The following is a 17,673-nucleotide window of genomic DNA, read 5'->3' as shown; positions in this document are numbered from 1 at the left end:
TCAAATAAGTTGCGGCTGGTTTATAATTGACAACATGGCTCTAGGGCCTAAAATATCTAAAGCTTTCCTTCAGAATTTTAGGGCCACTTTTTAGTTTACATTATACTTACAGAGGGTGAGGGGGTTGTTAAGTATAACAATGTTTATCCATTCGTCGGGAGTTAGTAAGGGTAACGGAAACTATGATTCTTTTTATTTTTCACTTTTTATCATAGGGTTAAACAGGGGATAACAATTTCCCGTTCCGTTTTCATTGAGCACAGATGCATTTACTCAATAATAAACTTCAAGAAAAAAACAAATTTCATAATGACAAACCGGGAAACTGTTAATAAAACGAATGCGTTTATTTTTCACAAAATTAATTCATCAACTTAAGTTATTGCAAATTTCGTTTTGCAAATTGTACGTGTGTATAAGTACCTCAAGTTTTAAAGCCCAGCTCTGCTGGATGAATGAAGTTGAAAAAATAAGTAAGTAGTTATATTTAAATTTAATAATATTCGCCACATTCATAATTATTTGTATGTATGTGCATACTTACAAACCATGCAAAAGATGGTGTTTTTTTTTTTTTTCGTTCTTCTTGGTGGGGATCAGTGACGGTGCAATAGGGTTAGAAATTTCGAGTGCAAAATTCAAAGTGTATGTCTAAAGAATTTTAATAATATACGAATCGCGTTGAAAGATAATAAACAATAATGCAATTTCCACCGTTTGCGCTGAAAACCGCGTCACGGCAAATAACTTGACGACAGGACGTTATCGAAAATGCAAAGGCAATCAAAACCCGCGCCAACGTTGTTGTGTAAGCATTGTTCCAAGCACACGATCAAACACAGATGTCACAGGCGTTCAGCCCTCCTCAGGAACATAATGTAATGAAATAGTCGAGAGGGAGAGAGTTCAAAACGTCATTTTTACAGCTACGTGTGCAGGTGTTCAAGCGAAATGATTAATTTTTCCAACTTGCAGACGCCACGTGCAAAAAGTGCAGCCAGAGAGCTTCACGGCCCAAAAGAGTAAGAGCATCTTTTGCACGAAAAATTCGTGCTTCCGGACGGAAGATGGCATGTCCCAGTACACGATATTCTGCCTCGTAAACACGGCCTACTTCACGAACAAGGGAAATTTGGCAGCATCGGTAAGTAGAACGGCAGGATGTACATGTATGTAGGGGTGAACGGGGCGAGTACAAAAAGAGTTTAGATTGGGGGAGCAAAAAAAAAAAAAAAAAAAGAGTAAGTAGGCAGTGAAGTTAGCACGACACTTTTTTTCAGCCTTGGACTATGTTTGCAGGTGGCGCGTGGATTTCTCAAGCTCTTCCTCAAAGTTGATTCCGACAAGCACAAGGTCAACGCGCTCAACAACTGGGAGGACACCGGGTGGGTCTTACCCGTTTGTTTATTTGTTTCATTACTTTTTCTTTTCTTCTAATTTATCATTAAACATCCGCTCGCAATCAAGGCAACCTTGAGATTATTTAGCTTTCTCTGCCTTCTCCCCTCGATTAGGGAAAAACTGGTCGTGTTGGACGGTATAAACCACCAGCATCTGTGTTACCTCACCGAAGAGCTGCACTTTGCTGCAACGGAGATTGACTTGCTTTACCAGAAATGGGGCAAAACCAAGCTCATACTCGTACTCTCCGTCTTGGGTCGCGAAGAGGACCTCGAGGAGTGTCTCGACGGACTAGCTTATCTCAGATAAAGTTGCTACATAGATAATAACATCTTGATGTTTCTTACTCTGTACTATTATTCTTTATACCCTCTTTTTCTGGCTTTCTGCAACTGTCATAAATTTTCCAGATAAGTTATACAGCGCTAGTATAGTAGCAGTAGCTCACCAAATCACGAGTGATTTACGAGTCGGGAATAGATTTATTTTCCCTGAAACTTGGAGTAAGGCTACATACGTTTATGTATACGTGTCTGTATAAAGGCGTTAAAATTCATCCATTCTCTTGGCGATTGAAAACAGGTCGAGGTAGCTGAAGGTCACCATCATAAAGTTAGAAAAAAAAAAAAAATTGAGCACGCTTTCGCGTAAAAAAAAGCAAAAAATCAGTGGTGCAAACAGTGTAACCCAGAATGAAGGAGATAAAAGGAACTAGACTATAAATGTTTCCTCGCTGGTTTCGAGCTCACTTGAAAACTAAGTTAACCGAACGCACATCACACTTAGACAGCACGAAACGTTGCACAAAAGAAATTTTAAACAAATACTCACCTAAGTTAACGATGCAAAAATCGGTAATTTGAACTTGGAAATAGTTGAAAACAATCGCTGCATCGATGTATATAACAGAAATGAAAATCGCATACCGCGAGGTAAGGGCATATTATACACATACAATATAATCCCTTAATAATTTTATGTTGAGTTGCAGAAGGGCAACGACGAAAGCCGATCGAGACATTAGTACTTACGTTAAAAAAAAAAAAAAAATGCTGTCATGCAGTTGCAGTTCTCGAGAAGCGAGACCTGCTCGTTATTCGCAAGGTAACTTGAAGCAGATATCACGCACCTATGCATTCATATGTATAAGAAAATTATTCGTGCAACATCGATAAACATCACGTATTTTACAATAGTTTTGGTCTTTGCAATTTCTGTCGACGTTATGTACACCTTTATACATATTGTTAAGATTCGCGCTGTGTAGTCGCATGAATCGCTCGTACAATTGTCCATTACAGTGTACGTGTTGGCTCGTCGTTAAATATTTCATTGCACGCAGTCGTGAAACGAGTGCCGTGAAAAAACGAGACGATTTTTTTTTTTCACCAGATCTAGATTATGCTGCAAGTGTATAACCATATACTTAGCGAAGAATACGCGAAACGGAGGGCGAGTACTGCAGCCTCGCGACACGAAAAAAATACCGTCCGTGCAGATAACTTGGCCAAGTGAAGGGTACTTCTCGTCTTCCTTCCACACTTTCTGAAACTTGCGCGTTTCATGTGTTTAATTAATCCCTCATACTCTCACACGCTATAAAAAAATCTCTTGTGCGAACATACAGGTAATGTACGTTCTTGCGCTTAATTGTTTCGTTAGGCGCTTTACCTAATAAACTATGTCACACAATTTCTTTCTCGTTCTCTAATTTCATTAACGCTCGTAAAATTGATGCCTCTATTATCCAAGTATCAATGAAAGTTGTTACCCTTGGCCGTATGCACCAGCGGTACCTCGTTATAGATGTACCATACCAACTATTAACGGCTCGGGTACTTTGAGCTCTTTCTCTCTCCTCCTCTTATACTCTTCCAGCATCCGATGACCGCAAAAGCTCATAATGTCGCAGGGTAGGTGGCTGCGCGGGAATTAGAGAGCACCAACACCTCGTTCATTGACGTGCGACCACCCTAATTCTCAAGGCTGAAGGGGTAATTTAAAATACGGCTTAGGTCTCCCATTAAGTCGCATGCGCATGTATTGTAAGAAATTAATTATAAAAACAGACGTTACATCTTATTCGCTATGTTAATTGCACCGACAGACACAAAGGCAATTGTATTCTTTGTCACCGTAAACAAGATTTAAAGGCATATTAATTAAGTGTCAACGTTTCCCTTTTCGTAGAGTGTACCAGCAGCATTCACGTAAATGTTTTCTTGCAAAGCTCTAGGGTGCGAGTTTCAAAGCTTGTCAACAAAAGCACAAGACTTGGCCTCTTTCTCTCAAACGAGCCAAGTATTTTATTTTCGGGGGGAGAGTCGGAGGAAAGGGCGGAAGAGTCCTCCAAATTGTGTTGCGCGATATCGATCGGCAGGAGAGCACGAGAGCAAGTCGGCAAAGATATACGTCTCGCGTGCAAAGCATTACAGTCAGAAGAGTATAACAGTGATAGCAGTAGTTACTCCTGTATCCCCATAAATATTATATATTGTAATGTGCAATCATTCGAATACAATGAAAACCTCAAGGACGACAGAGACTAAGGTGCAAACTTGACACTTTATACTTACCTATATAGCTAATGTATAAAGTTAGACAAAACCTGTATGTAATGCGAACAAGTAGGGCGTACGTATTTACGTAAGTATGTATACACATAATATATTATGTGCGCCACGCCCGTATTATCATCGGTTGGATCTTACGAGGGATTATTTATGTGTCACAGAAACTCGTTGTACACCCGTTTGGGTAAGATTAAAATGAGTGCCTTTTTACGGTACATACGGTGCATGTTTCACCAAAAAACGAGCATGAAGAATGAGACATACAGGCCGAGTGAAGAGCCGATCTAGATCGATGCCGGTGCCGCTTGTTTGTTGTTTTTTCTTTGAGATGCTGCGCCCAAGAGTGGGCGTGCTGAGGATGAGAAGTAAGTGAAGTAAATGGACGCCGCGGATTGCTACGTTGCTCGAGTACCCAGTGACTGCGGTGTAGGTGAGTAGTATCGGCATCGGTGTGTCGGGTGTCTGCGACTCTGTTCTCTGCACACATGCAGGGACAATGTAGATCAGAACTCCAGCAGACTCTAGTATAGAGTCGTGCGGGGCGTGCGCAATGACTTGTTTGACTTATCATTATTCTCGCATAGAAGCTGCTCGCAGAGTAGGTATAGGAATACCCAGGTAGTGCTTCCGGAAGCTTGTTTTCGCGCGCCGCCCCGCGTCCTATGCAGCCAAGCTCACTCGCTAGCTTTCTGCTGCTTGCAGTTTTCGAGTTGTTGGCGCTGGTGGTGCTCTCCGAGCAGCTCCAACTTACAAACGAAAGAGCGCGCGCGTACCGCACCACCCTCTTAAAATATAAACACATACACTTATGTGTATGCAGACATATACGGATATAAGGGTGTAGGTGGTGGGTTGTGTGAGTGCGTGTGTGTACAACCAACCTGGCCAGTGTCCGCTGTCTGTTGTCCGCTGCCTACAAGTTATCATATCAATCCAGCTTCGGCATTGCTCCTTATACTGCTGACGGACGGCTATATATACAACACCTACCTCGGCTGCGCGCAGCCCAGCCTTCATCTTTCTCTCTTTCTACATCATTTTCGTTTTCCACGCTTTTACCTCTTATTCGTGTACATGCGTAATGTACATAGACCCATCCACGTAACAGTGATATTATTACCAGTGCTAGTGTGCTACTGACCATTCGTATATGACGGTTGAACAGTAGGATCTATTGTATGGCTATACCTGCCCGTCCTTATTTCAGGGCCTACTCTTTCTCTTTATCTCTCTATTGGGGCTCTTGATTCGAGCCTCCTCCCCTTAACGCCCCCTTGTTCTGTACAAGTGGTAGGTATATTTATAGCCATCAAAAAGAACTGGAATAGCTGTGCCGGGCGGTGTCCTGTTCGCGTCGGCGACGACAGCGACAACCTGCACCAAGATTGTTCAAATATATATGTATATATATGTATAATTAGTCATCATCGTCGTCGGTTCAACAGAGTGTAAAAGTTGTATGTAACGTAGTGCCAATAAAGTGAATGAGCCGGTCAGTCAGGTCGACGTTGGGGGCAGCTGCACCGCAATCATAGCTGCAGAGTGGCGTCTCGGGCGTGTGCCGCCGGGGGTTGGGCCCGACTCGTGGAGGAGAAAGCTAGCCGCGAGCCCAGGACGCCACCTGCGGCAGGTCCCTTGCCTGGATCGTCATCGTCGTCGTCGTGGTCGATGTCACCGTTGGTCCTGCAACGAAAGAAATACGAGCAGAGATCTCCAGCTAGTGCTTAGTGCTGGTGGTGTGTAATAAAGTGCAGGTGCCAGGTTAAATTGGTAGTGGTACTGTAGGTGTAGGCGGTGGCAGAACAGCAGCACCAGCGGCGCCAGTAGCAGTAACCAAGCCATGGCGGACGAGGACGTGCTCTTCGACGACGTCTACGAGCTCTGCGAGATCATTGGCAGGTGAGTCTCAGCTGATGAATCATCGAGTAGACGACTCCGAAACGCAACCATAATCATACCTTGCTTTTCGTCATTTCCTTTATTTCATTGAGTTCTTATGGATGCCATCGGTATTTGTCACGGCGTTGTACGTATGGTTGTATATTTTATAGTAGTATACTGCGCGCGTTCGGGTATACGTGAATGAATAAAATATATTACACACCCATAACATAACCTACTTACTCCTATTGCTACATTTATATTATACTAGAAAGTATGCGTTTGTATTGTATACTTACAAGATAGCGATTAAAAAAGGTGGAGTTTTGAGTTGACTCAATCATCCTCACGTCAATTGTTACAAGCTGAGTAGCCCATCAGATTTTGTACGTTGATACTTACTTGTATAATCTGCATGCATTCACCACACACGAGAATGGCTTGGCTTTAGCGTTTCAGTATGGAGGACGAGAGGGGTGTGTGAAAGTATACGTTGTATACCTATATATCAAATAAATATCACGTATGAAAGACTTTTGGCGCACACCGCGCGTGCAAGAGCTTTCGGAGCAGAAAGCGTGATGTGATATTAAGTATATTGTGATGCTGTCTGCTCGCTGAGCTCGCGTCATATATATATATATATGGTGTGACGGTGTCAACATACACATACACATACGTAGAATGTTGCTAATGTTAATTACTGCTATAAATGCATAGACTGATATTAATAACTCATATACGTAGTTAGATTCGAGCTTTTAGCCATATCACGTGGACTCACTCGACAAAAAACGATTTTCAATAGGTTGTAGAACATGTGCAAGTGTATATATATATATACAACATGCCATTCGAATTGACTGTCAGACGAATTTTCAATTCTATACGTCCGATGTATTTAAGTATAGATACTACCCTGGGCTCCCGCTTTTTTTGTCGCTCCCTCGTTTTCCTCAGTTTTCTGTTTCTATTGGGATTGGTGTGCCGGGCATTGTCTCTACAGGAAAAACAATTTATTGGTGAATTTGACAAGTTGACTTCAGGATATATATAAAATACCTCAAGCTTTTACAAACAAGCTGTGCGCTCATTACTTTTAAAGTTGCAGGTGTCGTGTCAATTGGGGGGGGGGGGGTGAGGGTGCGTCGAAATTATTGACACTTTCGTTAACACATCCACCACCCAGCCCACAAATTGAACTTTCATTTATTCATGAAATTGGTTTTACGGAGAAAATATAGTTTCACTTGTACGCAACGTGTTTGTTCGTCAAAGTACCTATTTTTAGACGAAATGCCTACTGACGCGTTGTACACGTAGAATGTATATTATTAGACATTATGGCGCCTATTTAAAATATATTAGCATTCGATTGGAACAATGGGTAATTCACAAATGCGCAATAACTGGGAATAAAACGTTTTTTTGTAACAAAAGACGCAGTAAAAAGTATATTTATCAATAGCGAAGTTGAGATGAGTTTTTATGCTCGATATAAAAAGGCTTTGATTTTATTTCCATCACAGTAGGTATAGGCACTTATATATGTATACATGTTTGAATAAAAGTCAGACGAGCTTGGCAATACTTGTACTCGAGTATAATATCCTGTCGACACAGTCATTGTTTTCGATAGCCAAATCTTTCTTTTCATCCTTTTTCTTCCATTGATTATTTAACTTCTTTTGAGGCAAGTATATCATAGTGGTTGTTTTCCTTTTTCGATTGAACTGGTGTTTTTATCGACTAATAAAATCTTTTCTGTTGGCTTTGCTTTGTTAATTATAAATAAATATTTTTTTATCAGTGCAATGTGTGTAATAGACGTTAACATATTTGTTAGAGAACACAACAATCCGTTAATTAAACAATTTTTTCGAGTCATTTGAATCGGTTTACCGATTTTAAATTCATGAGTCAAGATAAATGAATTCCAATATGAATTCTCGATTTATTTGGAAATTTTTTAAATAAGGAAGTTTCGCGCCAACCTCTGGAGTTTTGTTAAACGTTGTAATTTTCGTAGAATTTTTTAGTAAAATTATTCAGATAGTAAATTATTGAAACAAAAAAAAAATTAATTTATATTTTCTTTGAACTGAAATGAATATTAATCATGATTCAAGCTCATATTTTTAAATTTTTCTACCACGAACAAAAATGCTAGTCCGATCAAATCTCGAAAAAAACAAATGCCATCACGAGAATTATCAATTTTTTAAAAAGGATCAATTGATCATAACTTAAAAAGTAAAAGTAAGATATTTCAGTGCTACAAATTCATGAAATCCCAGAGTTGATTTGAAAACAGTTGTGGTTGAAAGGGATTCCGAAGAAAAAAAAATTAAAAAAAAAAATAATAATAAAACGAATTTTACAGGGTAAGTAGGATGTGGAGAAAATCGATTAATAAGATATTTTAAAGTATTGAAAAGTAACGTTAGAAAAAAAGCCTTGCATTGAGCTATGACGAGTTTATTTGAGTAAATATATTCTTTGGTTTTGGATTAATATTATCTTACAGTTCAGTGTACTTGATACTATATTTCTTCATCTATGCACAAATTTAAACGTTCGACTGTCAGTCGACTGAAAAAAGTGTACGTTGATCATAATAGAAATTAATAATACGTACACGCGTTTAAAAAAAATTTTACCCTTGGAAATTTAAAAATGAGAAAAAATAAAAAATGAACGAAAAAATCAAACAATTTTCGTTTGGGAAAAAAAAAATGTTCAAATATCTTATAAAAATACAGTACGCAGCGTTTGATCGTTGTAAATGATAGACGTGTGCACAAAAGAGTACCTTGAGCCACGCACTAAGGAACGTCCCAGCCACTGCGACAGTCATAAATAATATTCACGAAAGTTGAAAACGCAGTTTAACGGTGTTTCGAAGGAAACGAGGTAACCGAGGGATCCGAAAGAAAAAAAAAATCTTGAAGGATCGACAGTCTCCGGAATACACTCATACCCCTCTTTCCCCCGTGGGCAACTCCGTCGATCCCCTCCTTTTCCACGCGGAGGGAGGGACAATCACTTCCGAGCACTCGCAACGATGTCCGAGAAATGCATCACCAGTAGCCTGATGCATCAACGAGGCTCAACACACCGGCTTCCCCCAACTGGGGCACGGCCGGCACCGCCAGCCGCAAAGCCTCCACCGAGCACAGATAAGCCAAACCCCTCGCGAGAACCCTCGGCTGCCAACCGATCCACCTGTCGCTAGCCTCGTCCCCGATGTCCGGGCACAGGTACATGTCCCGGGTGACGTTGGCGGCGTAAGGCTCGTTCAGCCCGACAAAAGCCAGGGCTCGGTTGGCCCCCACGTCGTGGATGACCTTCCAAAAGTACCTCGGCACCGGGAACTCCCTCGCCCCCGTGGTCCCGTTAGCGTGCAAGTAGAGGACGGGGCCGGTCGTTGAGCCGGGCAGCCTCGCCGCCCCGTGAACACCCGTGTAAACGTCGAGCCCCACGCCCCGCTCGGCCACGTACTTCTTAACCGCCTCCTCAATGCGCAGCCAATTGCCCGCGTTGAAGTTGGACCACTGGGGCGCGGTGTTGAGGAGCCAGAAGGTGGCCGATTGCTGGCTACCGTAGATAAAGTCGGCCTTGGCCGCCAAGTGGCCCCGGTTGAGGAACTGCGCGCCGGGGCGTATGTAGTCGCGGGCGAGCTCGGCCGAGCCCAACTGGGCCTCGAGCGAGCATAGCTGCGACTCGATCCGGTATATCCTGCGCATGTCGTACGACCCGTAGTACGGCCCGTACTTCCAGTAGGGCCGGGGATAGCTGCTCTGGTGGCCGAGGATCTCCCGGGGTAGCCGCGACTTGACGTAGCGCGTTGCGTACCTGCTGTCGTCCCGGCAGATGTCGAGGAGCTTGAGGAAGACGCCCCTCCGGAGCTCGAAGCCAATCTCGTACATCTGGTGTTGGTTGTCGAGGCACGTGGCTTGGCTCTTGCGCACCGTGTCCCTCGCCCCCGTTTTGCACCTGAACTCGCTGAACTCGCGCACCTCGAGTCCACGGCCATTCGTCACGAGGAAGTGTTTGCCCTTGAGGCACGTCGCGCGCGCGGATCGGCGCGGCTCCGTGAAGTTGAGCAGGCCGTTTTTGCTTCCCGGGCACGAGAGCACGATGCTCGTGTTTTTCGGGATCACGAGGTGTTTTTTCGCGTTGGGCAGTAGGAAGGCCGGCTGCTCGTCTAAGGCGGTGTCGGCCAGGATCAGCGGTTGCGGTTCGCGCAGGTCGCCGGTGCGGTACTCCAACGACAACTCGCATCCTTCTGGAAATTTTTTTTTTTTTTTTTTTTAATTAACGAAGGCGTTGCAAAGTGAGTTTCGTTGTTTTTTCGCATTTCGTTCTGCACCTGTTACGGTTTATCGAGACAACGAGAAGCAAACTCCATTTGTCGAGTAACAATGTCGTCCAGCCATGAGTTACGAAAAAAAAAAATAAAAAAAAAAAAAAAGATAATGTTTACCTTGAATGGAGCTGCTGGCCTCGATAGCCAAGATCGTCCAGACAATCGGTAAAGAGATCCTCATCGTTCCTGCCCGACTGCTGCACGAGCTACCTCGTATCTCGAGTTTTATACAGCAAATCTCTCGCCCGATAAGTAAGTCACACTTTTTTCTTCGCCACTCACGCCACCGTATACTTGAAGAAAAAAAAAAAAACGCTCTTAATTTTATTAAATTTTTTTATCATCGCACGCTCTTTTGCGGTTATCTAATGAGTACATGCTCCACTCATCAGGTAGTGTGTTTCGTTTTTTATTCACTTTGTTACGAGATCTGAGTAACGTCGTTAGTTATCGTCACAAAAATTGCCTCCCATAACTCGTTCCTTCCGGCCTAATTAGGTACCGAAAAATAAAGAGGAACGGCGATGTTCCAGAAAAAATATTGTCACTCATTAGAGATTGTCTGGGGGCAAAAAAAAGCTCATCTAAAGGAGCACGAGAGGGTGGGAGAGAAAAAAATTTTTTTAATATCTATGTGGGTCATTTCGCGGTGCATGAGATTTTCTGATCGATCAAATGGATTTGGTGGAATTTTCGTGTTTAAAATTTTCAAGTAATTTGTTTTCAAGTTGCGTGAGATTCAAGCCAAAACCCGTGTCAGTTACATGCATTCTCAGACTCGTACGGAACAAAATGTAACCATCCGTAACATGAAGTTTTTCCTGTGCACCGCGAAAAAGGAAAATATATGCAGTCGCACACCACAACACTAGCAGATAGACAAGAGACCGCACGAATCAAGCAATAAAAAAAAAAAAAAAAAAAATCCAATATTTACCAATATTCTATACCTGCCTTAGGTTATTTTTTGGGATAAAGTATAGCGTAGTTCTGGGGAAGCGGCACACCGATGACTGGCAAACTATCGGAGTTCAATATCGCGACTAGTCTCATCTACGAGTGACACAAGCCCAAATAAACCATTGTGCGTCTGTCACGTGCATAAAATATCGATGGGAAAATTAAGCAATCGATTGTTTTCTGTGCAAACTGCCGTGCTATTTTCTTGTAGGTGATTGCGTTCCGACGATGTCTTCTTACATTATATATTATGATACCATTCTATCTATTGTATCATTGAAAGAAGGCGAAAGGTGATTCAGGATCGCCGTTTTGTTGTCCAATTAAAAAAAGTTTTCCTCGCAAAAGCTTGCACGAGCAATCAATGTTAAAAACATTTTCCAGTTTGAAGTGTAAGTATCGATAAAGAAAAAGAGAAAACCAATTTTTTTTCCTCTCAATATTGACTTTGAGCCAACAACTTCGGGCACAAACTTTATTAACGTTTGCTCCTGAGACCGAAGGTATGCGTGGTACACGTTTTATCGGAATTACATTTTTGCAGTGAACAGGAGGTTTTCTTTTCTTTTTTTCTTTTTTTTTTTTTTTTTCTTCAAGAGTTACTCAAACTTTTTAGAACGGGTCTGAGAATCACGCAAGCTTATGCAAGCACCCTTTCTTTGTACAACGTATAGAAATAGAAATCACGACTTCAAAAAAAATGTTCATGTTGATTACGAAATAACACTAATTTCTTTTTTGTATAATACGCTTTGTTTTTAAATTTAATGCAAATATTTTAAGGTAAAAAAAAATTGGTATTGAAATTTGTAGTTGATCGCATGATAGTACGAATGAAAAAAAAACTTTGATACAACATGAAGTATAAAACTTGCATACTGCAAAAAAAGTCGCATAATACTTCGTTAGGTGTGTACTCACACCATTTATTTTGTAATTCGATGTATAAATTTTTTTTTCCTTTTTTTCAACACCAAAACTATGTATACTACATTTACAAAATAAAACCAACTAAAGATTTTAAATAATTTTATTAAAAAAAACAACTACAAACAATAAGAGTTTAAGAAAGCTTGTTTCAGTTCGCAAAACGATGCAAGAATTTTTTTTTTTTCCCGCGGTAAATTGTACAGCGCAAAAGACCGTGATGCTTTAATATTTCTTGGTTTTCCGGATTTTACGTCGAGAACACGCCAGAATAAGAGAAAGTTACAGGTATACTTGCAGTAGCGGGTGGCACTATACCCTCGTCTGTCTGCGTTCTTAGGTGTAGTACAGGTACACACACACACACACACACACAGAGTATAACTACTTGGGAATCGCTGTGGGATGGAAGTCTCTGGGGAACCCTCCAAACTTTACTCCCTGCACACGCAGCCTTTGACTAGAAACAGCTCTCCTTCCCTCGCTTCTTCATACTTTACACTCCTTTTTCTCTTTTTCTTTTTTTCTTTCATTTTCCTTTCTGCCGCGCGTGCTACGAAAGTAAAGCTCTCTCCAGAACTGTGTGTGTGGATCGAGAAACTTTGTCTTGTTGTGCAACGGGCGTTTCATTTTTGAAAGCTCTATGTATATATTTACCGTCATGATTACTCGAAAAAGCCAAAAGTACAATCCATACGGAAACTTTGTTTTAAAATGAAGTTTGGTTGATCACCCGTGGCTTTTTTATCGTCATTGTTGTTAAATGTGCTTGTAAACTATACAATCAAATCATCATACATCGAATGTTTTAGGGGAGAAAGAAAAGTGCGGTACCTTTTTTGAACAGACAACGAAATCGAAACTATGAAGTACCTTAATTTAATTTAATTTTGTGGAAAGCTTGCTTTGTTTGGTCTGGTGCAAAACTTTTTGTTTTAAAAACCAAAATCATACCAAAAAAATTAATTCAACTTCAAATATAATTGTAATTTAATAGACTTCTGTGTGTACACAATGAGCTTGCTTTATTCTTAATTCTGTTTTTTTTTTTTTTTTTTTTCCAAAAATACCTTCAATAAAAAATCGAAATATCTTATCCCTCAACAATAATATTAAAAATGCATACATATGTACACGGATATCAACACAAATTATCTGACGTCTAATATATATATATATATAACGATGGGTCGCACGATTGTGCTGTTGCAGGGGTCCATTCAGCGTGGTACGGAAATGCATTCACCGGCAGACCGGCCAGACGTTCGCCGTAAAAATCGTCGACGTGGCCAAGTTCACCTCGAGCCCGGGCCTCAGCACAGCGGGTAAGCAAAATCATGTATATATATATATATATATATATATATGTATGTATATACCTATGAAAAAAAACCTCAGCATGCATTGTCCCCCTCGTTATACCCATATGAATTTCGAAGCCTGCCAGAATCATACGCTACACACGCTTATACCCTTATATACATATATACACGTACATTACGGCCATTTTATCCCGTAAAGGGCTGTACCACGCACGTATGTCGTATAGAAGCAGAGCGCTATTGTCGTTGCGGCCGCGAGACAAAAGTCCGCACATATCTGCACTGTTGGCCGGCAATAATAACGCCCGCCGATTTCACGCCTCTCGAGCTGGTCCTCCCAACCGCTTTAATCGAGCCGTGCACGCGAACAAACTTTTTCTTTCCCCCGGGCACCAACTCGTTTTCGCCATTGAATATTTTTTTCTTTCTCCAACCCGCGTTTGACACTTTATTCTTTGTTGAATATAATTTTTTTTTTTTTTTTTTTTCTAAATTTGCACGCGTTTTCAGAAAAAATGAATGCAAATAGATGGTTTTATCGCAGATTGGGCATGTACATCTATATATGGGTGCGTGTACGAGTTCGTTCGATGCACGATAAGAAATCTCTCGGCCGAAGGACGTGTATATTATATGCATATGCGTAAGATAATAATTTGCCCGTCGCATGAAAACTGCTTGACTTTTGCAGATTTGAAGCGCGAAGCTACGATATGCCACATGCTAAAGCACCCCCACATAGTGGAATTGCTCGAGACGTACAGCTCCGAGGGTATGCTGTACATGGTGTTCGAGTAGTAAGTAATTAAGACATCGCATTTGTTAATTTTTTTTCCATCAATCATCATAGTCATCTTCTTGCGTTTTAATTTGTTTCCATCACCTGTGTCCACAGTATGGGCGGATCGGATTTGTGTTTCGAGGTTGTGAGACGCGCCACGGCTGGCTTTGTTTACAGCGAAGCTGTAGCTAGGTGAGTACTTGTCGGTTCGCCGATGCGTTTTCTCATTGGGGAACAAAAAAATACACTCTACCGAGACATCAATCGGCCCGATTTTCGTGAACAACCAATCATCCGATTAAACAGCACACACAAAGAAATCTTTCTTCATTAATTATACTTATTGATTTTTACGCACAATGTGCCCTTGGCATTAGAACCATCCTGGCTTTTTGAAGTACGTGAATTTAAAAGCGCGTGATTAATCGAATCACGCGAGTGCTCTGATTTTCTTATCGATACCCAATTTTTTTGATTGAAAACGAATCGGTCGATTTAAAGGAAAGCTCGCAGAGATACGCGTCTTTCACGTACGTCAATGAATTATCGCAATGTTGATATCACGTGTTCAAGGAGACGTTTAAAAAAAGTAAAGCCCCGAATTATATTTTCCAGACAAAGATTTCTGCCCCGGGGACTTTTATTATTATTATTATTATTATTACTTTTTTAATATAGATATTCCGCGTATCATCGTGTACTAGCCAATTTTAGTACACGATTGCGCATATATTTACATGTGTTTTTTGTTAATTATCCGGACAAGCAAGCACCTTATACGTAATATACTTGGTGTTGATTCTGCAAAGATAAACTTATCATCTAGCCGTTTACTTGCGATCAACGATATTTATAAATATAATAAAAATTGTGAACAGTTGCTGGCACTTGTAAGAAAATTTATCCTTTGCTACGTGCATCAACTGGTAAAATGTACCTACATTCAAGTGAGTCAAAATTTTACGAATGTCGCCTCCATTCGTTAAAAAACAGTAAGGGATGACTTAAAAAAAATACCCCACTCATTTGACCTCCAAAAATAACTATAAGCGCCGCGTACCAATCAGATAACGTTTAAAAGAGCCATGAAAGAGTACCTTGACAGTATCACCGTAATGGACTGAAAACGCTTGATGATACTCCAATTATATAATGAAAAAAAACGAAAATTTGGTGAACGTAGAAATGCAAATTACAGCCACTACATGCGGCAAATTCTGGAGGCGTTGCGCTACTGTCACGAGAACGACATAATCCATCGGGACCTGAAGCCGCAGTGCGCCCTCCTCGCGGGCGAGGAGAACTCGGCACCGGTCAAGCTGCGCGGCTTCGGCGTGGCCGTCCAGCTGCCCTCCTCACAAGCAAACGGCGTTGGTAAGTAGGGCGGTTCCTACCTCACGCCTACACATTACGACACATTAACTACGGGGCCACACCCTCGCTGATGACTACACCATTATTATACTTTAGATGCATCTCTCTCTCTCTCTCTCCCCCTTTGTTATGTCCCTTGATCTTTTATTATACTCACTCGGTCTCAATTTCCATTCGGCCACTCTCATCCCATTGCTGACCAATGAAGCTCCATTTAAATACTCCAACCACCAGCTTTATTTTTTCTCATGGGAGGAAACGGATCTATCTAAAATATATTTTCACCATCAAGCAATTTCAGCAACTGATAGAACTTTTCAGCTTAAAGTAGGCTTCCCCCGTCGTTGTTTTTACACCAGTGAGCTTGTATTTTGACCGCGGCTAGATCAATCAATCAAAGTTAAGTTGATACATTAGATTGAAACCCATGCGTACAAATATGCCTACGTTTAAAAGCCCCCCCCCCCCCGTTCACATTGAAATCTTCAAGTCTCATGAACCTAACGTAATGACATATATATATGTATACTTGTTGTTTTGCTTCTCGGTCCATTGTGGGCTTTGTCCGTCCATCGGCCGGTCATCAATCACTGCAGGTACTAGCATTATTTTTCCGGATAGTCGGGGTGTTTTAGGGCCACCGAGGAGGAGAGCTCTCGTTTCGTCTGATGTACTCATTACACTCGTATATATTATAGCTAACGTGGACGACGCTCGCCCGATCGACACTATGTGTATGCCCATCACTGTATACAGGCGTTATTGCGCGGAGATCGATTTTGATTGTGTGTGCCCGCGCTTCTTCCCTCACCCGCGGCCCCTCGATGGTTTAATTAAGGCATACCGATTCGATTACTACCACACGCCACGCCATTGAGCATTTGGCGCTCGGTTGTACCGGTTTCATTGAAGAAGCCTCAAGTTTTCGGGTATGTCTCGATTGCCGCCGAGAGAAAGACGGATCGAATCAGCTATCCTCTGGAAGAGAGCGCGAGCACGATGTATACGAGCCAACCCCTCGGCGCTTTACCACCGGGAAAACGAGGTTACGCTGCACGCTCCGAACACTTTGTTCCCTCCAATGAATCAACTAACCAAAGGGCTGGTGGCCTTGTATGCGTGTACAATACGTACTAGGTGACACTAGGTGTATGTGCATTAGCACTATACTCGTGAGAAATTTGTGTCTTTTTGTTATGCATGTATATACTTACCTGTACGCGCGAGCAAAAGGGAGCCACGTATAATGGGGGGGAGAAAGGAGAGATAGAGAGAGAGAGTTAGTCACTTGAGTTTGCTTTGGTGCGGCAAAGGCCGATGGCTCTGAATAAGTACACGGCAATTAAGTCAGTTTTCAACTAGAATTTACTTTGTGACCACAAGTATATTTATGATGTACGAGCCTCTTAGAGGCTCAATTTGCACTGTTTGTTTCGGCATTATATATATTGTATGGGCCAAGATCCATGTATTGCGTTCATTGCCTGATGTCTCTTCTACTTATCGTCACTGACAATTAGTACATACATTTTTTTGTTCACACCTAATATGTACACATACACCTACTTTTACATCGGAGATAGGTTTTCGTTATACTTTTGTTTTTGCAGATATTAAATTAGTACGTAGATTTGTCGATTTTATTTAGAAAACTTTGACCGACTTAGATTAGAATTTATACGTATATAAGTGACGGTGTTTGGAATACATTTACACACGTAACGAAGAAAGCAAACAAAATTTTATTTTTCGATACATTTTAAACTTTAATAATTTATAACATTTTTTTTCTTTTTCTTTCTTATATTCAAATAATTTAAGAACCATACGACTTGATTGTCACGATGCTTTTGATGGATGTTGTTTTTATTGTTGTGATTGTTATTTTCGTAATTAAATTAGTTATCAACTTTTACATAGTTCTTAAATTATTTGAAATTATTCTAAAGAACACTTAATGCATATTTTTTTCTTTCATTATCATTATTATTACAACTCCAACGTACAGATTCCTTCAAGGCATAGGGCATTTATTTTCGTAAAGAAAACATGAACTTTCTTCCAAAAGTTCATGTTTTTTTATGA

General features: G+C 41.1%; 3 protein-coding genes across 10 annotated transcripts in view; 2 read left to right on the top strand and 1 right to left on the bottom strand.

Annotated features, from left to right (window-relative positions):
- Positions 1-842: 842 nt before the first annotated feature.
- Positions 843-1,710, top strand: LOC149375239 (uncharacterized). Its single transcript, XM_089589728.1, has 4 exons — positions 843-878; positions 962-1,144; positions 1,300-1,385; positions 1,515-1,710. Exons 1-4 carry the CDS (start codon positions 843-845, stop codon positions 1,708-1,710), a joined length of 501 nt encoding a protein of 166 aa, XP_089445854.1.
- Positions 1,711-4,710: 3,000 nt separating this feature from the next.
- Positions 4,711-17,673, top strand: part of CASK (peripheral plasma membrane protein CASK) — an 87,021-nt gene continuing 74,058 nt past the window's right edge. For 7 of the 8 annotated variants that reach the window (XM_014361582.3, XM_089589351.1, XM_089589348.1 and 4 more), the window contains exons 1-5: positions 4,711-5,873; positions 13,324-13,436; positions 14,125-14,230; positions 14,329-14,406; positions 15,413-15,588. In XM_014361582.3, the coding sequence (XP_014217068.2) occupies positions 5,815-5,873; positions 13,324-13,436; positions 14,125-14,230; positions 14,329-14,406; positions 15,413-15,588 (532 nt within the window). In that variant the 5' untranslated portion in view covers positions 4,711-5,814. The remainder of the gene's footprint in view (positions 5,874-13,323; positions 13,437-14,124; positions 14,231-14,328; positions 14,407-15,412; positions 15,589-17,673) is intronic. The other variant, XM_089589345.1, reaches the window with a different exon arrangement.
- LOC111643477 (salivary endonuclease-like) lies at positions 8,917-10,454 on the bottom strand. The gene is made up of 2 exons (XM_023391397.2): positions 10,342-10,454; positions 8,917-10,143 (listed from the first exon to the last, which is right to left on the bottom strand). Exons 1-2 carry the CDS (start codon positions 10,403-10,405, stop codon positions 8,936-8,938), a joined length of 1,272 nt encoding a protein of 423 aa, XP_023247165.2. The 5' UTR covers positions 10,406-10,454; the 3' UTR covers positions 8,917-8,935.

Source organism: Copidosoma floridanum, unplaced genomic scaffold (assembly GCF_036245765.1).
Source record: "Copidosoma floridanum isolate Cflo_tuat_1 unplaced genomic scaffold, Cflo_Japanese_pri ptg000009l, whole genome shotgun sequence".
NCBI lineage: Eukaryota > Metazoa > Arthropoda > Insecta > Hymenoptera > Encyrtidae > Copidosoma > Copidosoma floridanum.
The sequence above is the reverse complement of the archived record's forward strand: the minus strand, read 5'-3'. Positions and strand labels throughout refer to the sequence as shown.

Excerpts from the sequence above, each read along its gene's own strand:
- LOC149375239 (XM_089589728.1), top strand. The coding sequence starts at position 843 with ATGTCACAGGCGTTCAGCCCTCCTCAGGAACATAAT. Across the intron at positions 1,145-1,299 it reads AGGGAAATTTGGCAGCATCG|GTGGCGCGTGGATTTCTCAA; the intron begins GTAAGTAGAACG and ends CTATGTTTGCAG. Across the intron at positions 1,386-1,514 it reads AACAACTGGGAGGACACCGG|GGAAAAACTGGTCGTGTTGG; the intron begins GTGGGTCTTACC and ends CCCCTCGATTAG.
- LOC111643477 (XM_023391397.2), bottom strand. The coding sequence starts at position 10,405 with ATGAGGATCTCTTTACCGATTGTCTGGACGATCTTGGCTATCGAGGCC. Across the intron at positions 10,144-10,341 it reads GGCCAGCAGCTCCATTCAAG|AAGGATGCGAGTTGTCGTTG; the intron begins GTAAACATTATC and ends AAAAATTTCCAG.